Source organism: Akebia trifoliata, chromosome 7 (assembly GCF_017979445.1).
Source record: "Akebia trifoliata isolate Shusen 1 chromosome 7, ASM1797944v1, whole genome shotgun sequence".
Taxonomy (NCBI): domain Eukaryota; kingdom Viridiplantae; phylum Streptophyta; class Magnoliopsida; order Ranunculales; family Lardizabalaceae; genus Akebia; species Akebia trifoliata.
The window spans coordinates 15780332-15805017 of NC_141381.1; the positions used below are offsets into that span (position 1 = coordinate 15780332).

The window sequence follows — 24686 nt, forward strand, 5'->3', positions numbered from 1 at the left end:
TGAAAAAAATATTGCTGTTCTAAATAGGGTTACACTATATACATTTCCTATTAATACCAAACATTTCAGAAGGTTGTTCTAGAACTACTAAATAGTAAACTTGGCTTGCTCTGGACCTTACAATGTGATGCACGCTGGAGAGAGAAAACTCCTTATGATCTGGAAAAATATGTGCCCAACCATATGGGCCAGACAAATTGAAATTGGCTTCTTTCTGGCAGATGTAAACTGTAAAGCCCAAGGGTGTACATCATTATCTACTAAATAGGCTTATCATATTTTTCACTATTCAGTTAAGCTCAAAACAGTTTGGTTTATGCATTTTATATAAGATGTTTTAACACTTAATGCAATCATTTTCTTGCTTTTTTTTTTAAATGCTTAATGACTGTCTTCCAGGATACTATCCCTAAATATCCAACAACATGTGCTGTGGAGTGGGTTGAAGCAGAAGATCCACTTTTTCTGTTGTATACTAGTGGAAGCACAGGAAAGCCAAAGGTAATCTAACTGAAGGTTCCTTTAAATTTGAGAGCTTCTATTGCCACATCAACTTTTACTAATGCCACCCCAAGTGTGTGCTAATTCTTTGGTGATTTACATAGGAATTGGGGTGGTGTTAGCAAAAGTTGGTGTGGCAATAGAATCTCTTAAATTTCCCTGTAAGATTTCTGTCTTCGAAACTAAGATGATTATATGCAGGGTGTTCTGCACACTACTGGGGGATACATGATATACACTGCAACTACATTCAAGTATGCATTTGACTACAAGCACTCGGATATATATTGGTATGGTGGCAAATTCTTCTTGATTTTTACTGAATTTAGGACTTAGATTCTAGATATTTAATTCAAAGGATCAGATTGATAATTACTTAGTTCCATTAAGATATTATCAAGGTTTTAAATCTCGTTTGAGACAAGACTATGCATCCGATACGTCTCAGTATAATCCACGAACGAGACGAATAGACAAGTCAAACGTATTGGACGAGATTTAAAACCACAATTCATTTTTTCTCATTGTTGAATGAGACAACTCAAACATATCAGAAAACTCGTCCGAGATGACTCGGTCTTGTTCATGGACGAGAGGAGACGTGAAAACGAGTTTTAAAACCATGGATATTATATCTTTCTTGACCATGGTTCAATGACTCGTCGAAAAAGGAAAGAGTCCATGGTTCAATGATCTAGGGAAGCAGACTCTTCACGAAGGTATTAAGTCTAGAGCATAGAAAGTCAAGTTTGCAGCCAAGTCATCGACTAGGGGAGGGAAAATAGGTTTTGATGCTGTGGTGTATGGCGATGGGCGGTCATTTGCGAAACAGAGAACAACTTGGTGGATTGGAACAGAGTGAAAGAAGTTTTGAGGATTCCCCCGGGGAGTTCGTTTCTTGCCTGGAATAGTAACAAGTGATAAATTTGGGGGTCCAACACAAAACCAATTGGCAATGAGTGGAGGGGCCCAAGATCTTATAAGGAGATAGACAAGGCAGTTTGTGTCTGATGTGGGACTAAACTCAATGTGCCCCTGCATGTGTGGGCTGGACTGGGCCAAAGCACGTGGAGATTTGAGCTGGGTGACGTAGAGTAAAGAAAGGCCCACTTTGATACCATGATAAATTTGGGGGTCCAACTCAAAACCAATTGGCTATGAGTGGAGAGGCCCAAGATCTTATAGGGAGAAAAACAATGCAATTTGTGTCCGATGTGGGAATAAACTCAACAACAAGAAGGTGTTACGTCTGGGATCTGAGAGTGAAAGTAGGAGGATTTGTGCCCTTGGATCAGTGGTAGTAGATGGGAGTATTATTGGCCTTAAGTAGTGGTTTTCAAAAATAAACAAATTCGATAGTGAGTGGCATGAAAAAGGTTGTTGGGTGGAGATCTCATGTCTTCCATTTTATCTGTGGGAGAAGATAGTGTTTAAGATAACAACACAAATGGGCGGACTATTAAACGTTGCGAAGGCAACTAAGTCTTTCAATAGTCTGAATGCGGTGAGAATTCAGGTGGGGTGGAAGAAATGGAGAATACCTAGAGGCTAAAGGCATGTTTAAAAGATTTTAATTATGCAATCGGGTTTACTACAATAGATAACGAGAAGGAAGATATTGTAGAAAGTGCTCGAGATATAGATTCGGGAGGTAATTTAGGAGATGGGGAGAAGGATGACAGAGTTAGAACTCCAGAGAAACTATTAAAGTGTGTAGAGGTTTTGACGACATCAAAAGAGGAGGTTGCTGGAGAGGAACAACCATTGTGCCTTTTGTCTGAGGTTCTAGGAAAGGAAGATACTTTGGAGCTTACTGTTAATAGCGAGGTTCAGGATGTTGGGGACGACTACCTTGGTGATAACACTTTAGGCTTGGTTGAAGTAGATCCGGGAGAGTTTTTTGAAATTTTAAATTCGGGCAAAGTACTGTTGCCACACGATGAGAACGATTGTGGTTCTATTGGAAATTCAGTGGATTGAACATCTGATTTTTCTGATGTGGGTGAGTGTTTTAGGCAGGCTATTTGAGATGCTTCAATTGGTCAAACAACTGGCGTAAGTTTAGAAGTTTTGTTAGACGCATTAAATGTAAAATAGGTTGTTGCAGGAGACGTGGCACTTGCACAGTGGGAGAGCATATGATGATAGACAACTATTTTAATTTAAATAATCCATTAGCAGGGCCCAATAAAGAGGCTTGGGCTGTAGTATCCTTGGCGGATCTGGACTTAGGCCTTTATATTTATCTAAAGCCCATGGACCAGTCGGTCCATAGTGATTACGATATGTGGGGGAGCTCTTTGGATGACTCGGGTCAGGCCTCTCCAGCTTCTTTGGGTGATAAGGTATGTTTGCTGGGCTGGGCTTTTGACACACATAGTTATGAGGGAGAGTTTGAGGCCTAGAAAGAGATAGATGTAGTGGTTACTAGAGAACAATAGTCCTTGTTAAGTTTCCTTCGCACAAGGAGAAATGAACTACAAGAGCTTTAGAAGGAGATCTCACTGACCGAAAGCTGAGTGCTGGCTATTGAAGGGGCTACTTGGCAATGAGGACTAGTCTTTGCTTTTTGTTCGGGTGGGTTTGTTGCTCCATGGCGACAAATTTTCTGCTGGGCGGATCTTCAAGGGTTAAGACTGCATGAAGATGAGATGAAAAACTTGAGACTTGATATAGATAAATGTTTGGCGGGTTGGGAAGGGGAGGAAGACCGAATGATTGTAGTAAATGAGGGGTTTAGAGTTGTTGAGTAGGAAATGGTTGTCATGAACACGATTGAATAGGATGGTGAGGATGACTGGGGATCTAATGTTTTATCCAAAGAGTTGTTAAATTTGTTGGAGTAGACCTTACGGTGGTGATGTTGATCTAGAAGGAGGAAACTCTTATGCTACTAGATGTGGCAATTAAAATCGGGAAAGATGCACAAATTTGTATGTAGAAAGTAGTGAGAAGATGGCCAAATACTGTAACAGCAGGGGTGGGGGTCACTAGTATGTCTCATCATGAAAGATTTGAAGTAGAATTGGAAAATTTGTGGGTCATGAAGCCATTGCTGGACACTGCTACAAAGGAAAATAGCTAGAATTTCAAACTTCAATGAGAGGTGCAGGACCTCAGAGATCAGTTGCGGATTTTCCGATAAAGTCCTATTCTGGTTCTAGACTCGGGCATAAATTGATGGTTTCTCAATGACAATAAGAATTTTGAGTTGGAATGTTCAGGGGCTGAAGGATAGAGGGAAGAGAGCTTCTATTAAGGCCCTTCTTTGGATTCATAAGCCTCATTTAGTTACTCTTCAACAAACCAAGCTTTCCACTGTAACCACAAATAAAATCATGGAGATATGGGGGTTGAAGCATATTGGGTGGTCTCACTTACCATCGTGGAGAGCATCGGGAGGCATGATTGTTATGTGGGATAAGTCAATTTTGGAGATTGAGGATGATCTTATAGGTGCCTTTTATGTGCCAGTGCTGTGTAAAATTATTTTCGAGGATTTTAAATGAGTTTTCATGGAAGTGTACTATCCAAATCGAGATTCAGAGAGATCGCAATTTTGGAACGAGTTGGACGATGCTAAAGCTCGGTTGGACCAACCGTGGTACTTGGGAGGGGACTTAAATGTTATTCGCTTCTCATTTGAGAAGATTGGAGGGATTAGGGTGATGTCAAGAATGAGGCATTTCTCTTCGTTTGTTGATCGTAATGTTTTGATGGATCTACCCTTGAGTGGTGGTTGCTTTACTTGGTCTAATAATCAAGTGAACCCAATGCTTAATAGACTGGATAGATTTTTAGTTTCCCCATGTTGGGAGGACCATTTCAGAAGCATGGTTCAAGAGAGAGTTTCTAAATCGGTGTTGGATCATGCACTTATTATTTTGATAACAGGAGGATAAAGGAATCGGCCTGGATCATGCACTTATTATTTTGATAGCGGGAGGATAAAGGAATTGGCCAATTCCTTTAAGGTTCGAAAACATGTGGTTGTCTCATCTTGACTTCAAGGATTTGGTTGCAACTTGGTGGAACGAGAATAGCTTTAAAGGAAGTCTGGGAATAATTTTTAGATTGCAGTTTAAATGCTTAAGGGAAAGGTTGAAGAGTTGGAACCGATAAAAATTTGGTAGTTTGGATGATAACAAGAGGGAGCTGCTTAAAGAATTAGAAGTACTTGACAAAAAGGAAGAGGATAATGGTCTCACTAAGGCAGAACTAATTAATAGAGTTAACCTTAAAGAGAAATTCCAAAGAGTGATGGAGTTGGAGGTAGAATCAAGAATAAAGTGGTTGAAAGAAGGAGATGGTAACACTAAGTTCTTTCATAAGATGACAAATTATCACAATCATGTTAATTTTATCTCTCGCCTTAAGTTTGAAGGTGTGTGGAAAGAAGGGGAGGAGGTGGCGAAGGGTGCGTTGAATTTCTACAAAGCATTGTATACTGAGCAACATCAAGCAAGACCCTGTTTGGACAATCTTCCGTTTGATATGATTTCTAGTGAGAGTAAAGGTTGGTTGGAGCACCCTTTTGATGAGGACGAGGTGTTGGAGGCTATTACGAGTTTGGATGGGGATAATACTCTGGGTCCTGATGGTCGTACAATGGCCTTCTTCAAAAGCAATTGGGAAGTAGTGAAAGAAGACTAGTTAGCAGTGTTTTTTAACAAAGGTTATCTTGATTTCGGGTTGAATTGCATGTTTGTCACTCTCAATCCCAAAAAATTGGGTATGGAGAAAATATCCGATTTGAGACCAATTGGCTTGGTGCACTCGGTCTTCAAAATTATCTCGAAGGTGCTAGTCGCGAGACTTAGAAAAGTAATTCCAAGTATCATTAGCTCTACTCAAGGAGCTTTTGTTTAGGGGAGGTGGATTCTTGATGGGGTGCTTATGGCAAACAAATGCATAGATTACAAAAGGAATGCGAAGAGGTTTTAGCATTGCTATTTTTCTGGTGTAACAGGTTTAAGGAGTTTAGGCATATTTTCTTTGAAGACTTCTTAGTTAGGTGGGAGTGGGTTTGTAATGTGGATATTTTTTGTCTTTTTCGGCGGCTTGCCTGTCTTTTGGTAGGTTTGTACTTCTTTTCTTTGGTTGGTCCTCTTGACCTCTGTTTTTTTATTTATGAAATTATCTTTACCTATCAAAAAAAAATTATATCTTTCTTGACTTCAGGTGTACTGCTGATTGTGGTTGGATTACTGGGCACAGCTATGTTACTTATGGCCCTCTGTTGAATGGAGCGACTATTGTAGTTTTTGAAGGGGTAAGTATCCTTATCTTTACGGTAAAATGGGTTATTGGGTCCATGATTGGAAACAAATTCTTAATGCTCAATATAATTTCTTGTTTCCTAAAGTTTGTACCTATTTAGAATTTTTGGTCATCAATTGGGGTGGACTTTGTAGCATGCTGTATGACCCTCGACCCTGGTTATTCCTAGGTAACAATGCATGGGTATGAAGTGTTAATAGTGACTTCCCAAACCCTACAGGCCGACGTGTTCCTACAATTTATTCCAAATTTAAAAAATATTTTAGTTCTTGTTTTCTTAAATGATAAATAAATTATGTATTTAGATAAGCCAAATGCTCTTGTTTCTATTTCTCCTTCATCCTTTCCTAAAGTTGCAATTTAGGGTTATAGACTCCCATCAAAGGTAGCTTTCTTCTTATGATCTGCAACATTGAATATGATTCTTACTTCTGACCATATCATTGCTAGAAGTGTTTTATTTCTATTGATTTATGTTGTATGTGCAAGTCTAGTGAAAAACCATGAACCATTTGCTTATGTGTATTGTTGTGACTTTGCGCATGAAATTTGGACCCTGTTCTAGTTGCCTTGGTGTTTTTCATTGTCTATCCTTTCTTTGTTCCAAGTTGGTGGATTAATATTTTCTCTCTTAAAAGAAAGATTCTGTAGAGTTTGCCATAGGTTGGAGTATTTGGAAGGAGAGGAATAGTATAATTTTTGAAGGAATAGAGCATCCCTTCCAGGCGGTTATTAGAAATATTCTCACCCTCTTGTATTTCTAGTGTAAATGTCTTTAAAGGGTTCAAGTGGGCTATTTTTAGGATTTTTTTATTTAGATGGGAGTCTCTTGGTGTTGGGTAAGGTGGTGGTCATTGTATCTTCTCTTCCAGTTTAGACAGGTCTTCTCGTCCTCCTCTTCCTTCTACAATAAATTTTTTGCCATTATTAGAAAAAAAAAGAAAGAAAGAAAAAAGAAAGGGTAATTTAGTAACACCCGTATGAGAAATGGGCGATATTAGTGTTATCCACCTGCGAAATGCAAGATGAGGTCCACCCCCCTGGACTTTCATTAACTTAGTCAAACCGTTAAACAAAACGAAGGTTTCTTAACGGAGATGATTAAATGTCAAAAATACCCTTATTTAGTTGAAATTACAAAAATACACTTCAACAAGTTCTTCCCCACTCCAAGAAACCCCTGATTCTGGTTCGTCTTCCTTAATCCACCCAACCCAATGCTATCGTCTTTAATCCCAATTGTCCTCAACACAAACAAGAGTTCGTCCCCACATCAAGAAACCTAGTAGGCGTTTGGATAGGACTCCTTGGCTACTTCTGACTCTTGCGGGGAGTTAGAAGTCGTTTGGATGCGTTTGTATGAACTACTCTTTCGAAGAGTTACTCCGCGCAAGAGCAAGAAATTACTCTTTATGAAGAAGTCAAGAAAACCTATTTCTCAAAACTCTTCTTGCGGGGAGTCAAAATCTAACGGTTCATTTTACCAAAATACCCCTAACTTTATTAATTTTCTATGAAAATATTTCTAATTCATTTGCCCTTAAATCAAACAAAAGAAACATTTATTAATATTAATTTTTTTTTTTAATTTTGAATATAATGGATTTAAACACATTATATTAATATTTAATATTTAAAATATTATATTATATTATATTATATTAATATTTATATATTATATTATATTAATATTTATAGTTAAACACATTATATTAATATTTAATATTTAAAATATTATATTATATTATATTAATATTATTATATTATATTATATTATATTAATATTTATAGTTAAAATGTCAAAAACAATATAGTTTGAAGGCATATTATGACACTAAAAGACAGTTTGTCAATTTTTTTTTTTTAATTTTGAGTATAATGGATTTAAACACATTATATTAATATTTAATATTTAAAATATTATATTATATTATATTAATATTATTATATATATTATATTAATATTATTATAGTTAAAATGTAAAAAACAGTATAGTTTGAAGGCATCTTATGACACTAAAAGACAGTCTGTCAATTTTTTTTTTTAATATTATGTCATATTATGTAAAAAATAGTCAGTTAATTTTTTTTTAAAATTTTAAGTATAATGGATTTAAACATATTATATTATATTAATATTTAAAATATTATATTATTATATTAATATTTATTATGTTATATTATATTAATATTTATAGTTAAAATGTCAAAAACAATATAGTTTGAAGGCATATTATGACACTAAAAGATAAAAAACAGTAACTGGTATAATATAAGGGTATTCTAGTCTTTTTTCTAGAAGTCATGAGAAGTCAGTATGGTTCCCAAACAAACTTCCAGCACAAAAGTACTTCTGCCAGTACTTCATAGAGTTGATTGCCAAACGCCATTTCTGCACATAATTACTTTTCCAGCTCCTCCATAGAGTACTTCAGCTCCTGTTCTTTGGAAGAGTAGTTCTGCTCCTGGTATCCAAACAGGCCCCTAGATTCCAATTCTTTTTCATCTTCGTGGTCTTTTTTGGAATGTTGAAGTTGGGTTAACCATTTGATTCCATTCTCTCCCAACCCATGTTCCACATTCCAATCTCTCCAATCCCAGCCGTTAATCTTAGTTATTGTAGATGAAATCAATGATGTGATGATTAGGGAAGTCAAATGGAAGTAGATGGGGATGAGGAGGAGGTGGAGTTCTTGAACAGCTGGATGGGTTGGAGTATCCTTTTGAGTCCGCCTAAGTAAGGATTTCACCCTTACTAAGGGTCCTTGGGCTCATCTCTTGGCATCCAGAAACATGATCTGATGCTCCAGGGTTGTAAAAGATGAAATTCTATGAATTTTGAAAAAAAATTAAAAACAAAGTTATTTTTCACCGTTGAATTTCATTTTTAAGTTTGGGAGTTTTGTGGAAGTTCGGTAGCCGTCCATTTTCAAAAGTTTGGATCTAGCTCAAATGAAATTGGTTTTTGAATTAATTTTTTTGGATTTGAGTTTTTCAATGAAACTTAGAGGGCCGTGGTGTTGGATTTTTGATGTGGTAATCCATTTGAGCAAATCGCCCTTAGTAAGACTCGATATCTTATTATGTTGGTAAGGAAAGGGTTTCACCCATCTTTTTGTTTGGGTTTTAGTGAGGAATACTGGACGATTCAGCTGGAGAGCTTGTCAATGGTGACATGACCTAAACTGTGTGACCCAAAAAATAGCAAAAAATTAAGAGAACCCAATGGAGTTTTGATTCTTTGATAGTCTCTACAATGGGTTCATAGCTTCTTACTTCGATTTTGATCAACCTATCTTACTCTTTTAATTCTCTGTTTATAAAATCCTTCACTCTTCCCACTCTTACATACAACAAAAATTCGAACTAGAGACGGAGTCATGAAAACAAAAGGGTGATAAGAGGTAAAAAAAGGGGGAACATGAAGGGATAATATGCCCAAGAAGTAAAGTTGCAGGTACAGTGGTGTTGAACATGATTACGTTCATTTGGGATCGACGGGTGCCGAAGAAGATAATATTTAATTGGGGGTCGAAGGGCATTTTTTTAATTCAATCAACCAGAGGATATTTTTGACATTTTATAATCTCTGTTAAAAGACTATGGTTTTGATTAACATTTGACTCAGTCAATGAAAGTCCAGGGGGGTGGACTTCATCTTGCATTTCTTAGGGGGGTAACACTAATATCGCCCATTTCTGGAGGGGGTGTTACTAAATTTCCCTAAAAGAAAAGAAAGATAACCTGATATACATTATAATCATATAAACACATATGAGGGGCAGTACTGAATACTGATAGATAGTCCGGGCCCTCTTGGGTAATGCAGATAACTGCTCCCCAGTCTCCTCGTCCCTAAAGATAATATAATATAGTAGTTCACCCCCGTCATGGTAAGCCTCTCATACAAGGTTGAGTGAACAGGTGAGAGAGACGAAGTGTCAGACGGGATAGAGTGAATGGGGAACAATCATCTGACACTAGAGATTGATATCCTTCATTAGGGCCTGCCCTTCAACTTTATAAAAATATTATAAATAAAATTGGTTCATTCATACGATAAGATATGATGGTTAATCAAATTGAATAAATTCCATACCGGTTCCAAAGTAGAGGAATGTTATGTTAAAACTTCATTTTAAATGATTTGGTAGCAAGCAATGTGTGACTTGGAGGACATGATCGTGGATTCTTCCATTTTGTAAGCACAATGTTTTAATAAATTATAGATTTCTTTTTGTAAAATGTGTCCGCATGTGTCTTATATGTGGGATTTCAACTTGATCTCTGCCACAAAGTTTTTTAGAAGATGGAGTATCCTTGTTACAACGCTTATTCTTAAAGAACCTATTTTTTCTTGAAATAGTCTGGGTAAGAGATTAATAAGCCTTTGACATCTTATCTGCCCAATGAGTTTGTAAAATTCTATTTAGGTCATCAGTGATAATTTCAAGGAATATTAAATTCTTGACCTTAAAAACTTCCAGGTGGTCACCATCTTTATGGATGAACAGTAGACCTTAGAGGGTGGGAAAATTAACCATAATTTAGTTCTGTATTGAACTAAACACTGTCTAATTGTGCTAACCATTACAACCCATGAAATAAATTTCTAGAGTTTTTTGGTATTGCTTATTTAATGGCAATTAATTGTTTTTTTTTTTTTTTTTTTTCAAAATATGAAAAACGTTAAGCAAAACACTCCTTTGATATGTAGATTTAATTTCCATGCCAACATCATTTCTACATATCACTTGCAGGCTCCAAACTATCCAGATCCTGGACGTTGTTGGGACATTGTTGATAAATACAAAGTGACAATATTCTACACTGCCCCAACTTTGGTGCGATCCCTCATGCGGGATGGTGAGCAGGCAAGAAATCTCTCTGATGTTGCACGCAATCTTTATGTTTGCATCCTGTAGGTTTCTTTTCATTGATAACGTGTATACATACGTGGGATGAATGTTGCCCCTTGTGTTATTGATGCTAAAGGTGGAGTACTCTTTTAGCCACTGAGCTCATGAATATTCAATCTGCTCTTTGGTGAACCGTCACACTGAAACTTTGCCTAATTCATGTCTTCGAGCCATTGGATCAAAGCATTTTCATCATTAACCAGACCCCTGGGTAGAGGATTGATGAAAACATTCTCAAATCTAATGGCGAGAAATCACCTATACAGATGTTTTTTGGGGTGTACATTCATGGAAAGATGGGCTAAAATGAGTGCTCCACGACACAATATTTGGTTGAGCAGCACTTCTCTCTCTCTCTCTCTCTCTCACACACACACACACACACACACACACACACACACACACACACACACTCACACACACACACGCACGTGCACGCGCGCCACACACCCACCCACACAGTGTGTGCTGTATTATATACATGCTTCTTCAAGTAATGATTTATTGATTTTATGCGTTATCTCCTCTCAGTATGTTACCCGCTATTCACGCAAATCCTTAAGAGTACTAGCCAGTGTTGGAGAGCCTATCAATCCAAGTGCATGGAGGTTCTTCTAACAATCTTTATTGAATGTTGTGCACATTGTTCTTGCATTCAAGAAGATTTCAAGTTTTTTACATATTATTTTATCTACTACTAGGTGGTTTTTCAATGTTGTTGGAGATGCAAGATGCCCTATATCAGATACCTGGTGGCAAACTGAGACTGGTGGCTTCATGGTAATTTCATTCTTCTGTCTACCCTTCTAATTCCACGGTTGGTCACAAGAAAATCTATTCCATTGTTATGATTGGAGTATTCATTGTTCAGCTTCTTATTTATTTATTTATTTTTTTGGTGGCTTTGCAGATTACTCCTTTACCAGGTGCCTGGCCACAGAAGCCTGGTTCTGCTACTTTCCCTTTTTTTGGTGTCCTGGTATGTATGTACCCAATAAACTAACATACTGACACAAACTTTCCTTCATCGGCATGTTTTTTTTGTTCATTTTTCGGGGTAAAATTGCTGCAGCCTGTCATAGTTGATGAGAAGGGGAATGAGATTGAAGGAGTGTGTAGTGGATATCTATGTGTGAAAAAATCATGGCCTGGGGCATTCCGTACTCTTTATGGTGATCATGAAAGATATGAAACTACTTACTTCAAGCCATTCCCAGGGTATTATTTCACTGGTGATGGCTGCAGCAGGTAAATAAATACAATTTTATCGGATTTTCTGAATTATTATACAGAGAAGACTTCTCTTTCTTATTTTGATTTATGATTTTTCTTATTTTCTTGAAATTATTCTAACCCAAAAAATCTGGTAGGATTATCTATAAAATCAAAATGGCTGTAATGGGATTGATTTACTCTCCAACTTTTGATCTCTTAGGGATAAGGATGGCTACCACTGGCTCACTGGAAGAGTTGATGATGTCATCAATGTTAGGTACCTCTTGACTGCTTCAACTGTGTTTGTGGTTGATTTTGGTACAAGTATGTGAGACACTACTCGGGAAATCGGTCTTCATGGTTTTTTTTTGTTATTTTTCTTGATGTTTGCAGTGGACACCGAATCGGCACAGCAGAAGTGGAATCTGCTTTAGTCTCACACCCCCAATGCGCAGAAGCTGCTGTGGTTGGTGTTGAGCATGAGGTACCTCTCTCCCTCAACAAAAATTTTCAATTTATTCTCTCTCTACTAAAATTTTCAGTTTATTTTCTCCTAGGTCAAAGGACAGGGCATATACGCATTTGTCACTTTAGTAGAGGGTGTCCCTTACAGCGAAGAGCTCCGGAAAAGCCTTATACTAACAGTTCGGAAACAGGTTTGGTCTTTTTTAGATGTCTTCAGTTAGCATGACTTTAAATTGTTGGATATATGAGGCGTTTGACATGTCTTCCTTTTTCAATTTTTTTTTGATTAAAAAAATAAAAATAAAAATAAAAATAAAAAGATTAAAAGGGTGACACATGTCAGGAAGCCTTTTGGGATTTATTGACATGAGAAAACCATAACAGCTTCATCTAGTTGTTATTATATGTATGTATAAGGAATGAGATGTGGGTTAACATGACACGAGGAATATGCATTCCTTTATTTGTCCTGTTAATATCCCGTGCAAAAAAAAGAACATTAGTTTACCTATTCTGTTAATAATATGCACAAGACTTGTAACATTTTACACACTTACGCCCTGCTTGGTACATTACAAATCATTTGCATTTACAAATGATTTGTGCTGCAAATGTTCTGCCATGAAAATTTTACTATTGCTTGGTAGCCATCGGAAAATCTCTTACGGAATCATTTGTGGTTGGTTGATATTTGCAAAGCAAACTTTTTTGTAGTGATTTCTTGTTATAATAAAATGTGGAAACAATTTTAACTTACTTGACCTCATTCATGAATTTATTCAAATTACAAAATTACCCTCATTACTTGCTCCATTAACATACAAATGAATTTAAATAAAATAAAAAATCCTTATAAAAGGTATAGTAACCTACATACTGAAATTTAAAAAATGCTCATCATCAAAGAAACTATTCAAATTACAAAAATGCCCGCATGAGGGATATTTTGTAATAACATTGATGAGGTATATTTTTTGTAATTTTATATGTAAGTCAATGTATATTTGATGATATGTATTTTTGTGAATTCATTTTGTAGCCCGTACTGAAGGCTACTTTTGAAATTTAAAATTTTCTTTGATCTATGCAATTTAATGTATCTTTGGTTAAGGGGATTTTTGTAAACTAAGTGCATATTACCGTAACAACTATTGAATGTGTGTTCGTAATTTGATTAATTTCTTTCAAAAGTGGTATTTAGGTAATTTAGTATGTTTAGGTTGGAGTTGAATAATTTTGCAAATGATTTGCGGTCAAGTCATTTGCTGAAATTTCTTAACAATTTAAGTGAACTATGCAAATTTTTAGCAATGCAAATCATTTGCATTGGGTGAACAACATCCTTAAAATAGATTTCAGAAAATTATTTGCATTTTGCAAATGATTAGCGGCATACCAAGCAGTGATCAGAAATATTAATCTAGTTTTATGTGTGATTAGTAGTATGGTTTCGTATGTGTTATGGTTGGTAAACTAACTAACAATGTAAGTGTGGTTGGGTATCAGATTGGAGCATTTGCGGCTCCGGACAAAATCCATTGGGCACCTGGCCTCCCAAAAACAAGGAGTGGGAAGATAATGAGAAGGATCCTGAGGAAAATTGCTTCCAGGCAGTTAGATGAGCTTGGAGACACAAGCACTCTTGCAGATCCAGGTGTTGTCGACCAGCTTATTGAACTCAGTGATCACTAAAAAGAAAAAAAAAAAAAAAACCTCAAATTTGGTAAGAGTTGGCTGAAGTAGTCGTCTGTTCTGTCTCTTCAGCGAAAAGTCATAAACTTGTAGGGTAAACTCATGATGAAGATGGAATAATTATTTAATACATTTGTATCTCTCTTTTGTTTTTTTTTTTCCTTTCTCTTTGTATCTAACCAATGAAATGTGTCTGGGAAAATAAAGTCGACTTGACGATATTTGTTGGGGAATAATCAAAGTTGTCAGTTTTGGGATACATACAGCAGAAATGAAGATTTAAAATTCGAATGTTTGAAGGCCTTTTAGGATCTTTCTAATAATTATATATGGTTATGGTCTTTGGTCCATGTTGGGTTGGGTGTTTCTTTCATGACTGGTTCGGTTTGGTTCCCATCAATGGTCAATCAAATAGGTTTGAGTGAGTTCTCTTTTTTTATTTTATTTTAAATCTGTTAAAAAAATTGACCCTCTCCACCTTACCGCGTTGATGAATGTTATAACATGCCCCTCTTGATTTTGGTCTTCTCTTTTCGCTAATGAAGCCAACCTAAATGCTCAAATCTTCAACCTGCTGTCAAAGGCTATTCATTTTTCTTCTAAAGATCTTATCGACTTTAAGCTCTTCAATCTCTATGGTGAATCATTTTTATGTACTTTGTGGGGAACCCTTGATTTTTCTACTTAAAATTCTATCGTTTTCTACTTCTCCAAAAATTAAAATTAAAATTAAAATTAAAATATTCTCGAGGTTTGAAAGTTGAAGTGGAGAATCTTAAGGTTGAAGATATCTGGTTTTAGGAAGAAAAAAATATGTTGAAGATGAGGGCATTAACGTCATTTTTTATTAATCTAATAAAGAAGACCAAGATCAAGGGTGGTATGTCATCAGTTTGAAAACATATGGGCATCTCAAATATTCATCAAAACGTGGAGGGGTTGATCTAAATCTATACTCTAAAAGATACCGACAGAGACAGTTTTTAAATGTTCTTAACTTGCGAGGACTGCTGAGAGGTTGGGCCTTGAGGAGGAATTATTCTCTCTTTTTATTTTTTATTCAACAAGGAATTGATTTAAAAATCAAACATCAGGGACAGAGAGAATAGGAGGAATTAGATTCTATTATTTAGTGCTAAAGCTGTAAGCTTCTACGACAGTTTGGGTGGGCTAATCCACTTCATGTCACATGCATGTCTGATGATGTCTCTCTCAAGCCAACTCCGCATAAAAAGATCACATATGGATTATGTCTTTCACTTCACGAAAGACACACAACTATTCCATTCTCAGACTGTTAAAACTTTATAAGTTGTCTGTTGAAGAGTAGAGAAGAGAAAGAGAATTGGTCCATCCATCATAATGTCCATTGTTGTTGTTGATTTATAGAGTTACAGTTATATTAGCAAAAAAAAAAAGAAAAAAAAAAAAAAAAAAGAGGGGTGTAGGATGGGAGAAATGGGGTGGGTGGTGGATGTTGTAGAGAAAGTTCAAGAAATGGATACCCAGAAGGAGATGGAGCATTGGAATAATCTTTCGATTTACAGGGTACCAGCGTGTGTCATAGAACTCAACAAGAAGGCCTACAAGCCTCAGGCTGTCTCCTTCGGCCCTTACCATCATGATGATGAGCGGTTGAGGCAGATGGATGGTCATAAGCACCGAGCTCTCCTCCATTTCCTCAAGAGATCCAACAAACCAGTTGATTCCTATGTCAATGCACTTCAACAAGTGGTCCAAAAGCTGATGGACTCCTATGATTCGATTCCTCCCAAGTGGCAGCAAGATCACAATGCGTTCTTGAAGTTGATGATGCATGATGGGTGTTTCATGCTTGAGGTCTTACGCACGTCCCCTGGAAGCTCTAATGATTATGCTCACAACGACCCTGTCTTCAGCCATCATGGCATACTCCATATCATGCCTTATGTCAGGAGAGACATGTTGATGCTTCAAAACCAACTTCCTATGCTTCTTTTGGAAACTTTGGTCGCTGTCGAAAGTGGCAAACCGAAGGTGTGTTATATAGTTAGTTGTGAAGGAAAATAAATAGGAACCATTCTCTCTTACTGTTTTATATTAGTTTTTGTTCATGAAAATTCTTTACTTCGAATGCATTAACTTGAAGCAGGAGCAGAATGAGGAGTCCCTAAACAAGCTCATATTGAAGTTTTGTGCTCCTAACCAAAAGTTTCAAAACATGGGGCCTTGTCTTCACGTACTGGACGTGTATAGGAAGAGCCTACTCCAAGAACCCCCCAGCAAGAAATCATATAAGCAACGTAGCAGCACAAGCCATGAAAGCACGGGCGACATTGTCCGGTCTGCAATGGAGCTTCACGAGGCTGGAATCCGGTTCAAGATTAGTAAAACCAATAGTTTGAAAGACATCACTTTCCATGGCGGAGTCCTTAGTCTCCCTGTCATTGTTGTTGATGACACTACAGAATCAACATTCCTAAACCTCATGGCGTTTGAGCGACTCCACGTGGGAGTGGGGAGTGAAGTGACATCCTATATATTCTTCATGGACAACATCATAGATTCTGCCAAGGATGTTAGCCTACTCCACTCCAGAGGGATCATCCAGAATGCGATAGGGAGTGACAAGGCGGTTGCTAAGCTGTTCAATGGGATGTCCAAGGACATAACACTAGACCCAGATAGCAGTCTAGATGACGTACACAAAAAGGTGCATAAATATTGTAAGCAGAGGTGGAATGAGTGGCGTGCCAACCTCATTCACACCTACTTCAGGAGCCCATGGGCCATTCTCTCCCTTATTGCTGGACTTTTCCTTATGGTCCTCACCATAGCTCAGACAATTTATACCATATATCCGTATTACCACTCGAACGATTCTACTTCTTCTCCTCCTTCCATGCTGGCGCCATCTCCTAATTGATTTTATTACTTCTCCCTTCTTTTCACTTGAGCTGCTTGATTCAGTTAATTTGATTTCACTTAGTCGATCCATGATACATTCTGAATAAATAGCTAACTCTATAGAGTTGGCCCATTTGAGTTGGTTTGCTTTTCTTATTGTATAAGTTATTGCTGTGAGATTACATGTGTTTTGTTGATTTTTTAAGCATAATGTTTATGACTTGGTGTAGTGCTCTCAATTCTCTACTTTGATTGGTATCTGTATTGTTTGATTGATTCAACTACTCTGAAGATGGGTTTGGGCTTGAATTGTTGACATGGTGCTGAGGCATGGTTTTAAGAACTTGGCTTTCCATCGAAGCATTCTTTACCAACATTTAAATTCCTGTTGACCTTAAATAGGAAGCGTACCTTCTTATATGCAGCGGAGATCCGAACCTTGTTTCACGTCACGTTGAGTCGATCGTCGGAGATCGGAAGTCCAAAATACCGTCACGTTGACGCTACTAGAGCTGTCGATGTTTCCACTCCTTAAACCCTAGGATCCTCTTGATAGAAACCCAGAAAATAGCAACTTAGAGAGAAGTTTCTGTTTTGGGAGAATGTTGTAGATTGTTTTTCTCTTGTTCTTTTATATTCACGTCCCACATCTATCTATTTATAGATAAATATAAGAAGTAAACCCTATTAGGACTCTGACTCCAAAAGGAGTCCTAATACGTGGATAATTAATTGTTTGGGTCCACATGGACGCCCCCAAAAATAACTAACATCTCCCACTCGTCCATGGTAGGACTCAACAATCATCTCCTCATCTCAAGTTATGTATATATTTTCTTCATACAAGAGAATAAGGTGTGCGACTAACGGGAGTTTGACTTCCGGAGAGAGCATTATGCCAAGATTCTATCTAACTGACAAAACACATCTCATCTCTTATAACTCACATATGCCCCAGACTTATTTGGCCACATCGGATTAAACATTTTCCAAACCCTTATGAGCCTAAGCTCAGAACAATGATCAACCCTGTACACAATGCATGAGCTTCCTTTAAAAAAAAATTTGTAAAATTATATATTTTGTTGAATATACAATAGTATACTTTAAAAAATTTGAAAGTAAAAATATCAGTGCCGGCACAAGCTCCAGTCATTGTGTACAATCTATCATTAGAATGTGATGCCAAATAATCTTCCTCAAGCCCTCATGTTGCTTAGTTTTGATTAAGTTACTTTCCCAGTCATGTTCCATTAGACCTTATCAATCCTAGTCATAGGTAACATGCTAGAGTTAGTAAACATTAATCTCTACTTTACAACATAGTCATAAGTCACTAAGGGCACAATAATTACCTAATTATTCAAAATATTCACACAGTAAGGAAACAGGGAATCATTCACTTACTCACATAGGTAATAATAAATGTCAACATAAATAGCACATGTAGTATGACTTACATGCCATGGTGGAGCTCCTCAAGAGTTCGTCAACCTCAACACCATACGGATCCAAGTCTAGTCGCACCGTGAGCGCCTAACCTGAACTTCCCAATCCAATTACTTACCAAAGCACTTGATTAAAGTTCACATCCGGCTTTCTCAGGCCTTATGATTCTACAAGTCTATGAATCATAATCGATTCTTATGAATCTCATCTCGACAATATTCGAGGTGACAATAATACAATTATCAAGCTCACAATCATTGCGCCTTGTAAAATTGGTTCAACCCTTAAGGTTTAATTGTCTAAATAATACCTTCCTGCTCGCAGTCTATGCGCCAAGGCGATCATTGTGTGAGTGAATGATCTTAGCCTGATGACGAAAAAACAAGTCCATGCTCAAAAACAAAAAAAAATATGTGTGGGCATAAGATAATCCAAAAAGAAATTTGTAATATTATGATGATTTAAACGAATGAAAGGAACAAATATCTATATTTAAATCCATTAAATGCAAGAAGTTTATTACAATCACAAATCAAAATCTACAAAGTCCCAAACTCCTAACATGAGTATGATAAATGTCTCGTGGAATAGGTTTAGTCAGAGGATCTGCTACCATCTGACCTGAAGAAATATGTGATAAGACTACCTCCTTCTGTGCAACCATATCTCGAATGAAGTGATAGCGAATGTCGATGTGTTTCGATTTTCCGTGGTATTTAGGATCCTTGGCATATGCTAGTGCTGCCATGCTATCACAATACAATGATACAGGATGTGATGCACTATGCACTATACTAGTCGAATAAGGAACCTTCTCAACCACACAGCTTCTTGAACCGCAGCACTACATGCAATATATTCTGATTCCATCGTGGATAGTGCAACACAAGACTGTTTCTTACTAGACCAAGAAATAACACCACCTCCAAGCAAGAATGCATAACCTGAAGTAGATCTACGCTCATCTAGATCACTAGCCCAATCCGCATCACTATAGCCCTGTAATCGCAAATCTGCTCCCTGGTAACAAAGTGAATAGTTTGCAGTCCCACACAAGTATCGAAAAATTCTCTTTACTGCCTTCCAATGAGCAGTTCCTGGATTACTTTGATAGCGACTGACCAATCCTACTGCAAAGCAAATATCCGGTCGAGTACACATCATAGCATACATCAGACTCCCAATTGCATTTGCATAGGGCACTTGTGCCATCTTATCCTTCTCTGCATCCGTCATAGGGCAAAGGCCAAGATGTAAAGAATGTCCCTTCTGGACTGGAGTGTCTATGGGTTTACAATTTTGCATACGGAAACGCTCGAGCACTCTATTAATGTAAGTCTCCTGAGACAAACAAAGAAGTCTCTTAGAGCGATCACGAGTGATCTTAATTCCAAGTACAAAATTTGCTTCACCCATATCCTTCATTTCAAAATTTGAGGATAACCACTTCTGAGTGGCGACAATCAACTCCATATCATTTTCAGCCAACAAAATGTCATCAACATACAGAGATAATATTAAGAAACTCTTTCCACTTCGTTTAACATACACGCAATGGTCCTCTTCCATCATCGTAAACCCATTTGTAGTAATGGCTCGATGAAAACGAAAGTACCATTGCCTGGATGATTGCTTCAAACCATAAATAGACTTTTTAAGCTTGTAAACTTTGCGCTCATGTCCTTCTATTTTGAAGCCTACAGGTTGATCCATATAGATCTCCTCATCCAAATCTCCATTGAGAAATGCTGTCTTAACGTCCATCTGGAAAAGTTCTAAGTTTAAATGTGCGACAATGGCTAAAATGAGGCGAACGGATGTGAGTCTTACTACTGGTGAGAAAGTCTCATCATAGTCAATACCCTCTATTTGGGTATATCCTTTCGCAACCAGACGGGCTTTATACTTATCAATAGTTCCATCGGCCTTTCGTTTGACTTTTAGAATCCATTTGTTTCCAACAGTCTTACGTCTAGGTGGAAGATCAACAAGTTCCCAAACTTGGTTCTTCATCATAGAACTAATTTCATCTTGCATAGCAGTCATCCATTCTTTAGAAGCAGATGATGACAATGCCTCCCAGTAATTCCTAGGTTCATCATCATCAAGTAGAGCAGACATGAATGATTCCCCTTCAATCTCAAATCGACGACGGGGTATTGTTCCACGTTTACTCCTACGTAACTCAAGATCATCATCAATAACATCTAGTGGTACATTCCCACTGATTGGTACACTCCCACTATCCTCGACGATCATCGGATCATCAGAAGGTTTAGTTACCCCACCCTCGTCGAGAATAGGTGGGGATTCCTCTTCTGAATCCGGAGTTGGTTCTATCAATTCATAGAACTCATGTGATGTCTGAGTTTTCTTTCTGCTTGGGAAATCATTCTCAATGAAATCCACATCTCGTGATTCAATCTCTACTATTCCACCATTGTCTCGTTCATATATAAACACAAAGCCCTTAGAATGCTCAGAATATCTTATAAACGTGCATTTCTTAGCTCTTATGTCTAACTTCCCAACCTGATGGGAAGGAATATGAACAAAACCAGATGATCCCCATGGACGTAGATGACCCAAATCGATTTTTCTACCTGTCCATAACTCATAAGGGGTGGATGTAACAGATTTGGAGGGTACCCTATTGAGGATGTAGGCTGCAGTCAGAAGAGCATCTCCCCAGAAAGAAATAGGAAGGTTTGCTTGCGCCATCATCGATCTCACCATGTCTAAAAGGGTTCTATTCCTTCTTTCTGCTACGCCGTTTTGTTGCGGAGTAGAAGGAATTGTTAATTGCCTACGGATACCTTTTTCTTCACAGAGCCTCTTCATAGTCTCTGATAAATATTCACGTCCTCGATCAGTTCTAAGAGTTTTAATTTTCCTCTCTAACTGATTTTCAACTTCCAACATAAATTTCTTAAAGCAATCTGATGCTTCAGATTTATGTGAAATCAAATAAACATATCCAAATCGCGAATAATCATCAATAAATGTGATGAAATAGGTCGCTCCATGGCGTGCCCTCACATTAAGTGGTCCGCAGATGTCAGAATGGATTAACTCTAAAGGAATTGATGCACGTACCGCCTTACCAAATGGTTTCCTACTTGACTTTCCGGCTAGACAGTGTTCACAGACCGGAAGATCGACTTTAGAAAGTGAACCTAGTAATCCATCTTTCATAAGTCTTTTCATCCTATCTTGCCCAATATGGCCTAATCTAGCATGCCATTTCACAGAATCAGAAACAACATCATTGGAAATCGAATAAGCAACAGGGTTTAAATTACTAAAAATAATATCCAATTTAAACAAACCATTTGAATTAAAAGCGTATCCATAAACAACTGAATCCAAAGAAATGCTAACTGTTTTTAACGAAAAATGGAAATCAAAACCTAAATCTAATAGCGATGAAACTGAAAGCAAATTACGTCGAACTCCTGGCGCATAAAGAACATCGTGGAGCAACAATGTGCGTCCTGTGCGCATCCGTAGTTGGTATGTTCCCACTCCCACTACGTCTTCACTAGAACTGTTTCCCATGAAAATCTTCATGCTACCATGCGGGACTCGACGAAACTCTACGAACCCTACTCTATCCCTTGCTATATGTTTGGTTGCTCCGGAATCTACAATCCAATAAGGATCACAAGAATCAGCAACAAGCACCTCTGTGCAAACAAAACAATGAAAGGAGGTTTTAGAGTTGATTTTTACCTTCTTCGGCTCAGTGCATTCACGAGCGAAGTGTCCCAGTTTCTTACAATTGTGGCATGCCATTTTAGATTTGTCTTTCTTTCCACCACGTTTTCCTCTGCGGCGTTTGAAAATCAAGTTCTTCTTAGGCGCAATTTCATTTGTCTGAGTTCTTTTCATTGGTTTACGCTTGGATCTGAAGTTCCCGTGCTTACCGGATTCAGCAGTGAAAGCGACACTGTTAGTCCTTGCAGACTGACGTTCAACTTCTAATTCAAGATGTCGCGACAACTGATAGAAATTGGTAATACTCTCATTGTGCGTCATATTGAGTTTTATCTACTCCCATGAATCAGGTAAAGATCTCAAGACAGCAAGAATTTGTTGCTCATCAATTAAAACATTTCCAACAGCTTCAGATCGCAAATCATTTGAGACATTTTTCTAAGATGCTCAACCATGGTGTCATTGGGAGCCTTCTTATACGAGTCAAATTTCAGCGTCAAACCGCGCAATTTGGTTGCTGAAGTACCCGCAAATGACAGTTTCAAAGCATCCCACATATCTTTGGCAGTCTGATAACCCTCGAATTCGCCAATAAGATCATTGTGCATGCTACTCAGCATGGTAAAACGAGCGCACCGATCTTGTTTCTGCCAATTCAGGTATGTGTCCATGCTACGACGGTGTTGTGCAGAAGTTCCTTCTTCTGGTCTGTCCATAACTACAGTCAAATTATCCAGAACCCCTTGCTCATCTAAGAGATACTGGATCTTACGGTGCCAAATGTCATAATTATTACCATCCAGTTTTTCTCCCTTATTTAAATCCGCCACTACGTTTTTAGATGCCATTGCAAAAAACTGAAAAAAAAAAGTACAAATTAAATTAAAAAAAAAAAAAAATTATAAAAATTATTATTATTATTTATCAATTATGCCACACACACAAAAAAAATTGCTCAATCCCTCAAATCAGCCAATCAAGATCAGTATTATGACATTAGATCGAAAAACTAAACATTGACGATTGTCAAAGTTAGCAATCATCTCTTTTGATTATAATTTTGATCTCAATTGCTAAATCCGTGACGCAAAATTTTTTTTTTTTATTTTTATTTTATTTTTTTTATTTTTATTTTTATTTGAATTTGAAGAGGAACCCCAAAGGTTACCACTCTTAATTGTAATAATAAAAAAAAATAAATTTGATCACAAAAAAATAATTGTTGATTTCAAGTTCTACAAACAATTATAATCAAGCAATTAAACATGGATGTATCAAAGATATTCATTTGCATGGTATGAGGTATTTTATCAACAAGCAATTTTAGTTATCGTAAAGTGTAATCATACAAACTTTGAAGAATGATGTTCATAAAAATCATCTTAAAATTTAAATATTGCTTCAAGGCTAAACCAAATAAATAGCCCAATTTAGATGAAGTTGGTGAGCATATTTTATTATCGGTGTTGATAAATTATACAACCTAGTGTTGTACATAAAAATTTCTGGAGCAATATAGTTATACAACTACATATGTATGCAAACCAAATCAATATTGCATCTAAATTCAGTTCTGTAATAATAAACAATTTAACAACAGTTGTATCAAACTATGATGTAATTAATACATAAAAAATTATCTTATTAGATATTTATGAGGACATAAATGTTGCTTTTAAAAGCTTCTATTTCTCCTCTGTTAAGCTATTTCCAGAAGAAGTGTTTGAAACCAGAAGCTGAAGACCATGTTCTATTGCCCCAAGCTGTCGAAGAAAATAAGAGATCGTCCATGGCACCCAAGCCGCGAGACTACGGTGAGGTTCAACCAAAATAAATAAATTAATTGGGTTAAGAGATCTTTAACCTCATTGTATCTTCCTCTCTCCCTAGATGAAGCCTTAGCTGTCCAAATCCCTAACGGAAAAGAGCTTTGACGGCGAACCAGCACCCATGGCCGCGCCTAAGCTTCGATTGGAGACATAGATCGAGTGAGTCTCTATAGATCTCTTTTTCCAATTTATTTATTTCGATTTTCAGATACTATCTCTTTCTTCCCTCCTTATTATTTATTTATTATAGAACTTTAATAAATAGGGTATTAGGAATGTCCGACGAGTGTTCAACGAAAAAACCCCCAAACCTTTTTTTTTTTTTTTTTTGTTTAAAAATCGATAAAAAAAAAAACGATTTAGGTTTTATTCGAACAACCTAACGGAGCACGAAACATATTCGGCTCTGATACCAATGTTGACCTTAAATAGGAAGCGTACCTTCTTATATGCAGCGGAGATCCGAACCTTGTTTCACATCACGTTGAGTCGATCGTCGGAGATCGGAAGTCCAAAATACCGTCACGTTGACGCTACTAGAGCTGTCGATGTTTCCACTCCTTAAACCCTAGGATCCTCTTGATAGAAACCCAGAAAATAGCAACTTAGAGAGAAGTTTCTGTTTTGGGAGAATGTTGTAGATTGTTTTTCTCTTGTTCTTTTATATTCACGTCCCACATCTATCTATTTATAGATAAATATAAGAAGTAAACCCTATTAGGACTCTGACTCC

At 37.1% G+C, this 24686-nt stretch overlaps 2 protein-coding genes and 1 long non-coding RNA gene across 3 annotated transcripts in view; all 3 read left to right on the plus strand.

Annotated features, from left to right (window-relative positions):
• The window catches only part of ACS (acetyl-CoA synthetase), a 38094-nt gene extending 23882 nt beyond the window's left edge, over positions 1-14212 (plus strand). Inside the window, exons 7-18 of the mRNA XM_086447419.1 lie at positions 400-501; positions 703-791; positions 5683-5773; positions 10542-10655; positions 11232-11308; positions 11402-11480; positions 11611-11679; positions 11773-11948; positions 12136-12192; positions 12309-12399; positions 12473-12571; positions 13887-14212. Of these exons, the coding sequence (XP_086303545.1) occupies positions 400-501; positions 703-791; positions 5683-5773; positions 10542-10655; positions 11232-11308; positions 11402-11480; positions 11611-11679; positions 11773-11948; positions 12136-12192; positions 12309-12399; positions 12473-12571; positions 13887-14072 (1230 nt within the window). The 3' untranslated portion in view covers positions 14073-14212. The remainder of the gene's footprint in view (positions 1-399; positions 502-702; positions 792-5682; positions 5774-10541; positions 10656-11231; positions 11309-11401; positions 11481-11610; positions 11680-11772; positions 11949-12135; positions 12193-12308; positions 12400-12472; positions 12572-13886) is intronic.
• Positions 14213-14500: 288 nt separating this feature from the next.
• LOC147398273 (UPF0481 protein At3g47200-like) lies at positions 14501-17215 on the plus strand. The gene is made up of 2 exons (XM_086447420.1): positions 14501-16088; positions 16204-17215. The coding sequence occupies exons 1-2, from the start codon at positions 15522-15524 to the stop codon at positions 16975-16977; spliced, it is 1341 nt and encodes a 446-aa protein (XP_086303546.1). The 5' UTR covers positions 14501-15521; the 3' UTR covers positions 16978-17215.
• Positions 17216-23753: 6538 nt separating this feature from the next.
• LOC147398274 (uncharacterized) lies at positions 23754-24283 on the plus strand. The gene is made up of 2 exons (XR_015179803.1): positions 23754-23938; positions 24015-24283. It is a non-coding gene; the product is annotated as an uncharacterized LOC147398274 (long non-coding RNA).
• Positions 24284-24686: the final 403 nt, after the last annotated feature.